This window comes from Thermobia domestica, chromosome 3, assembly GCF_964235325.1.
Source record: "Thermobia domestica chromosome 3, izTheDome1.hap1.1, whole genome shotgun sequence".
NCBI lineage: Eukaryota > Metazoa > Arthropoda > Insecta > Zygentoma > Lepismatidae > Thermobia > Thermobia domestica.
In genome coordinates this window covers 212164066-212171416 of record NC_137456.1, presented here as the reverse complement: position 1 = coordinate 212171416, position 7351 = coordinate 212164066, and the positions used below count along the sequence as shown (strand labels likewise).

Genomic DNA, 7351 nt, shown 5'->3' with positions numbered 1-7351 from the left:
AGGTCCTGTTGGTTCGTATTTTCACTTTTTCTTGCCCTTGTTAGTAGAGTCATTTCTCTCCACTCTGTTCTCCATCTTTTTGATATTATCTTATTTAATTTTGGTTTGTGGATGCTCTAAATCCTTCCTTCCCCATAAGCTACCGTTTCCTTACTTTATCATGCATCTATCTTGCACTTTTACATGCATTTATCTTTATTCTTCGAGCCGGTTCTAAATCTTGGTTTTATATCTTGCTTGACCTGTTCTTTAAGGTTTTGTTCAATTACTATTTCAACTATGTCTTCGTTCTCAAAATCAGCTGGAACATCGTATATTATTAGCAAAAGTTTTATCTTTTTTGGCTTTCCTACTTTCGCATTTTCATGTAATTTCCGGTTGTGCATTATTTTTTCCCATATCTGTGATCTATGCTGTTTCAACAATAGCAGAGAGTTTTGTTTCCTTCAAGGATGTGATTTTAATTTTGTCTTTTGATGGATTCACTGACTTAACTAAATTTTCTCTGGCATGTTTAACGTTCTCATTATCTTTAGCCTTAGAAACGACGTTGGTTTTTGTTTGTTTACAGCGTTTTCTATGTTTGTGTACGTTTTGTTATTTGTGTCTGTGCAGTTTGATCCTTACTCACGATGGTTGGGTACAGTTTTCTCTTCCGTTTTTGTTTCTTTTTGTTGTTTTGCATTGTTTAATTCTGCTCTTAATTGTTTATTTTCTTCCTTCAGTTTCTTAAATTTTACTTTCAATTGACTGTTTACTTCTTCAGCTCTAGCCTATTTGATAACCCATCCTAACAGATGCTTATTTATGCTGCGAGTTATAGCTGAACTAGCTTTACTCCTTTTCACGACTTCCTTGTACGAAGCTTAATGCCACCTCGTATTCTTTTATTAAATCTTCCTCCATCGTTTCATTTTGTTCATCGTCGTCTCTGCTATCTTCATAATCGTTTTAAAATTGAACTTCTATGTTTAAGCTGACCGTGCTGGGTACCTTTCTTTCTTTCTTTCTTTCTTGTTGTCCTTTGAATCCGGCGACTCTCTCAAGCTTTTGTCACTTTGCGAAAGTGTTTTTTCACTTTCTTCCCTTGTTTTCTCTTCTACATTTACTCTGCTTACATTTTGTGGCCGTTGTCAATACCTTGGTCTCATCTAATCTTCCTAGGATGTCTGTGTTGTCTTTGTTCCTCATCCAACTTGTCAAGCATGTCTGTGTAATTACTACCTGAGTATCTTGGTTTTCGTTCCATTGCTCGATCCATTTTTTTTACTTTATCGTCTAACAGAACCTGGAGGAGGGGGAATACTACCCCAGGAACGACAAAAATAATGTGTATATAATGATTTCGGTATTTACCGATTTGTTATATAGTTAAAAATTTCCCTTTGAGAGTGTGCGCACAATAATACCTTATTTTATATTGGTTGCGCACTCGTCACCGCGTTAAAAGTTTAGTAAAATTCACTGACCCTTCAGAAGCTTGTGTGGTTTCACTAAGACTATGTAGAGAAATATATGTACTCACCATGTGCTTTAGCTCGTGGTGTTTCTTTCTTCTGTCACTAAGCACTATAAGCACGCCCTTTACTACTGTTACTAGAAAAACACTACTGTCCTATTCTAGTACGCACGCTACTCACTAACACACAAAACTTTTTTCACTCAAACACATATACTAAAAGAAGGACGTGTTTCTACTATTGTTTACTACGGCTACTATGAGGTGTATTTTGTACTACACACTTTTTCAACTACGGGAAAAGGACTTTAGCCTTTCACACGAACACTCACACTTTCACAGTTCGTTCGCACTTTAACTTTCTCGTAAAGTTGCTACATTGCGGTATTTACTTTTTATCCTCAAGATTCCACGTCTTCTTATTAGCACTCAAAATTGCACTACAATTCTGTAAAAAAGATCTATATATTTTAGTTAATATCTCCGTTATTTTTTGAATTTTCCAAATTCTGTTTTCACACAGTTGTTTCAAAAGACTTTACGCACACGCAGGTAAGCGATTTTTCTCCTGCTCAACCTGAAAACTATTTTCCTCAGACACTTTCCGCAGTGCAACGCAACACACGCCTCTCACGCATACTTCCTATATATAGCTGAAGGATCTCTACTATCGTATAGATTGTGTATGGGTTAAATATTCTAATCATCAATTGCAACCTTCGCCAACCACGGACTCCCAGAAGTGCGCAGGCCAATCTGAGAAAGGCACACACAGTTGTGAGAAAGCACTATTTTAAGTTAAATGATCGAATTAATGACGACAAGTCAATTTGCATGAGAAGAGATATTCAACCTACAAGTTGCGTATACTCCATCGGCATTTTCATGTTAACTTGTTAAAGTTAATACATTTTATTTTTTCAGAAAATACTTTTTTTCTGTACCTGATGTGTAGGCAATTCTTTTTTAGTTTTGTTATGTACTAGATTTATTTATATAATTACATTATCTTAGTCAAAGTGTCCGGTCCTAGGTTTGAAACACGGGACCACTCGATTACGGAGTAGGCATCATGCCACTCTAATATGATTATACCACTGCAGAGAAAAATAAAAGCACTTATATATATATATATATATATATATATATATATATATATATATATATATATATATATATATATATATATATATATATATATATACTAACATGGGGAAGAAATATAAATATTAAACGTATATATTGCAGGGTTTCCTTCACATGTATTGTAGACTCTAAAGGGTGTCGCAGTGTGAAAAGGTTAGGAAAGGCTAATCTATTACATAACTGCTGCTCGTGAAAATTTAACCAATATTGTTTCATATTGGTTACAGGTTTCATTATTTCTGTTGCTTAAGGAAAAGTTTGAACCATAAATTCTATATAAGTGAGATTAGAAGGTTAAGGAAGAACCATGCTTAGTTCTGAAGAAGGTAGTGATAAAGAGATCCTTAGGTAACAAGAATAAGAACAATTTTGTTGTTGAATATTATACTGCCCACACTAAACGAAAAAAAAAAATATTTTGCAACATTTGAGATAGACAATGTGTTAGACATTTTCATCTTCCATTAACAATTAAGTATCAGATCTCATATGAAACGCTTCAACAAAACTGTTGGTTGAAAGTGCTGCGAAACAAGATTATCATGCATGGGGACACTTAGTCGAAAAGGCGTAACAGCTTTTTCAGTCTGGCTATTCTGAGTGAGGTTTTTCTTAGGATTTTCTCATTCATACCAGGCAAATGCCGGGATGATACCTAACATACAGGTTCCAGTCTGCTTCCTTCCTTTTCCATTCCTTTCTTCCTTCGTTACTAATTGATTCTATGCCTCGTCGAATCAATGTGGTGATATATAATCATGATGAGTGGACACGCTATTAAATTTAAAATTATAACAAGATTTTATGTTTATTGAAGAGTATTTCGTTCAAGACTAATATTAGTTTGAAAATATAAAGTGTCAAGCAGAAGAAATAAAATACGTTCTAAGCATTTGGAACTGCCAACATAGACTGAAATATTTTATTTTGTCCTTTTTGTTTAATCAATGTAATTATATTTTCCTCTCTTTTTTCTTTAAGAATTAACAATTCATTTTATTCCTTTTTCTATCGGAATTAGGAAAAACATTCAGAACAATTTTGAAATACTCAATACCAAGGCGTAGATGAGTAGGATATTTTATTTCGTTAACTGTGTGAAATGTATATTTTCCTTTTCTCTTCCTATATATGAGAATTAAGGTATCTATTTATTCTTCTAAGGAAATGAGAAAATGATTGTTCAGAACAGTTTGATGTTTTGAAACACTTAATGCCAAGAAGTAGATAGACTACTTTATTTTATTCCCTCCATGAAATAAGCATATCTTCTACGTTCTTTCTTTCTTTCTTTCTTTCTTCATGGTGGCCCCTAAGACTCTTATCTAGTCGATCGCCAATGGTTTGCGTGAAGGCAAGACGTCCCATAACAAGCAAGTGAATTGCACACGTGCCAATATACCTTTTGAACATGGTTGGATGTGCATTCTTTTCTCTTTCATGCTTTCATGAAAAAATATATATCTTCCGTTCTGTATTGTTCAATACAACATAAGTATGATTTGCTATCGTTATTGTGAAAATGAATATTTAGCAGGTACACTTTACAGAGTTGAACGTCGTCGATAGACCCGTACTCATGTTCACCAACAAAATAATAATGCTGGAATGGATTATAATTCATGCATTAATATATATTTTTGTACAATAGTGAAAACTGTGATATCATCTTGATTACGTCATTTGTTTCCGGTATACGACTTGGAATGTGGCGACACAATCAACCGAAGTTATTTACTTATGCTGATGCCTTGTCCGGGTGAAACAAATCTTATCATGATCTCACATTCTACCCGTTAAATCAATATTTTTCTCTTCATTAAAAATATTTACTGAAAAAGTGGTTATTAGTTCTTTTCATTTGAAACTTTTTCTAAAAACTTTTAAGATTTTCCGCACTTGATTTTTATTAAGATGAGAGTTTTCGTTTTTAGTTGGTTTTTATTGCAACACTATTGTAAATGAACATTTATAATAAGTTTCAAATAAAAATAAAGAAAATTGGGTTAGAGAAATACACAATTTTCTTAATAAATAATACTATTTTATTACCGTAGTTCAACTTCCACAATCATGTAATCGATCTTCCAAATGATGCCAGAAACGTTATTGAATAGTATATTGTAAAACTCTGTCCTATAAAGGTTGTAGGTAGAGCGTTAATAAAGAGATTCCGGAATCAACTTCCACTACCAGCTTTTGTTATAAAATTCCAGTAAAACTGTATTTTACAAACAATACTACAAAGATAATTTCTCTATGCATGTAAGGTTAGATACGGGTAGTCTTTGACCGTGACGTCGCAGACAGGATTTCCACAAAGCCCCGAAGCAGGCTAGGCAGAGTGGCGTTAGGGATCCCAATGCTCCGTGGCAAGTAGTGAGTTGATTAGGTGGTCACAGAGTCCCGAAGCAGGCTTAGCGACTGAGGTTAGGATTCCCAACAGAGCCCTGAAGCAGGCTAATCCAGGAGAAAGGAAATGTCAAGAGTACGGATGCAGAATAGAGGCCTGGGGTAAAGTTACTCCTATTGTTCCGAAGCAAACAGTAGGAGGGTCACCAGAAAACTGGTAAAGAGGACTTGCACGGAGTGTTGACATTTTGTTAGATTCCTTGTTTTCTAGAACAGTGGCAATATCCAAACGTGTAGTGTCCTTCCTTTGGTCTTTAACCAAATTGGGCAGTGTTACGGGTTGGTCAATTTGCTGGCCCTGTTCCAATGAGTGAGGAGGAAAAGCTTTAGCGTCCTTCGTGTCAGAAATGCTATCACTTTCGTGCTTTTTGTCACGTTGTACATCTTGGTTTCTTCTAGATGACTAAAATATCTGCAGGATGTAGTAAACTTTTAATATGAATTTCAAAACTATAGTCTACTAAGAATATATTGTGAGGAGTGAATTTTCCTAATTTGTCGGGCTAAGTGTTCAAAGAAATCAGGGACTTATCGTCATTAAATAACTTGAATTTTCACCAACACAGTAGAACAAGACATTATAGACATAAAGGATAAGGACGAGAGAGAGAGTAAGGAGAAAAGCATTGTCGATTGTTAGGCAGAATATGAACAAGAAGGAGAGTAAGTTAAGGAAAGAAGAGAAGGAATGACTGAAAAGATTAACGAAAAGAAAGGATATCGTAGTGGAACACGCGGACAAAGGAGGCGCGTTGGTAGTAATGGAGAAAGGATGGTACCAGGAGAAGCTAGGGGAGTTATGTGATCAGACATATGAGGAAGTCGGTAACAAGGACATAAAAGATGAAGTGTTGAAAAAGATAGTACAAGAAGGGAAAAAGGCGGGGATTAAAAAGATGATCAACGAAAAAGGAAGGATTCCTGTCATGAAAGGTTTTCCTAAAATACATAAGAAGGAAGTGAAGCTAAGACCAGTACTGGACTGCAGAGGTAACTATTTTAAACCAGTAGAGGAGAAATTAAGAGAGATAATGGACGACATCAGAGAAGGACGAAAGACATGCAGAGTGAAGAACTGAGTGAAGAATTGAGGAAGAGGATAGATGAGATTAAGTGGAATCAGGAGAAGGTGTTAATGTTTAGCATAGATGTTAAAGCCATGTTCACCAGTATAAGCAGGGATTGTGTCATAAAGGCAATAGAAGAGGAGATGGAAGGGAAAGTTATACGTCAGTGGAAAAAAGAGAAAGTCATAAGAGCGCTTAAGACTTTGTGGGAAAATAGCTATTGCATAATTGGAGAAAGACTAGTGAAGATAAAAGAAGGTTTAAGCATTGGATCCAAGCTGAGTCCAGTTCTAGCGGAAATAGTAATAAACAAGTGGGAGAAAAAAGTCACAGAGCAAGCAGGAGGAAAGTTACTGTTCTATTGCAGGTATGTTGATGATTGTTTGGGCATATGGACAGGGAATAGAAATCAACTGGAGAAATATGTTGAAAGTATAGAAGACCAAGAGAAAGGCATAAGGTTAGAATTAGAAGTTGAAGAAAATTTATCTATCAATTTCATGATATGAAGATAGAGAAGGAAGGTGAGAAAGCGACTACCAGTTGGTATCAGAAATCGTGTTGGGCAGGTATTTATTGTCACTGGAGAAGTGATGTAGACAAAGCAACTAAGAAGAATTTTATTAGGAACATGGAAAGGAAGATAGACAACATCAACAGCGAGGAAGAGGGAAAGAAAAAAGATTTGGAAAAATTCTACAAACAATTGAACAATAATGGATATAGGAGAGAGGAGTTTAGGAGAAAGAGAAAAGAAGATAATATGGATAGGAAAGACGAGGAAGACAAGAAGTGGTATGGAATTCAGAGCATAGGCGAAAAAACCGAAGTGCTGAATAAGTTATTAAGAAAAGGTGATGTGAAGACTTATAAAAAAAGGAGGAGAAACTTTGTTGAAGTGCATAAGGAAGAAAAGGAAAAGGAAGGAAAATCATATAGAGGAGCAGGAAGAAGGAGCGATAAATGAAGTGAAGTGTAGTGAGTGTGACATGAAATACATAGGGGAGACGGGGAAAAGGCTTATGGACAGATTAAAACAACATAGGGATGATATTAGACTGAAAAGAGATAATAACGCTATATACAAACATGTGAAGGAAACAGGACATAAAATAGACTGAGAGGGGGCTAGGGGTTTAGAGAGAGAGAGAGAGAGAGAAGAGGAAGATTATTAGAAAGTGGAAAGAGCCTAGAAGAATAAAGAGAGAACAAGAGGAGAACTTAATGAATTGAACAAGCGGTATGAATATACACGAGCAATGGGAGA

At 35.4% G+C, this 7351-nt stretch overlaps 1 protein-coding gene across 1 annotated transcript; it reads left to right on the top strand.

The window, feature by feature from the left end:
• Positions 1-6152: 6152 nt before the first annotated feature.
• LOC145682106 (uncharacterized) lies at positions 6153-6593 on the top strand. The gene has a single exon (XM_081753701.1). It carries the CDS (start codon positions 6153-6155, stop codon positions 6591-6593), a length of 441 nt encoding a protein of 146 aa, XP_081609827.1.
• The last annotated feature ends 758 nt before the right edge of the window (positions 6594-7351 follow it).

Bases quoted from the DNA above. Each gene is read 5' to 3' on its own strand.
- LOC145682106 (XM_081753701.1), top strand. From the start codon at position 6,153: ATGTTTAGCATAGATGTTAAAGCCATGTTCACCAGTATAAGCAGGGAT.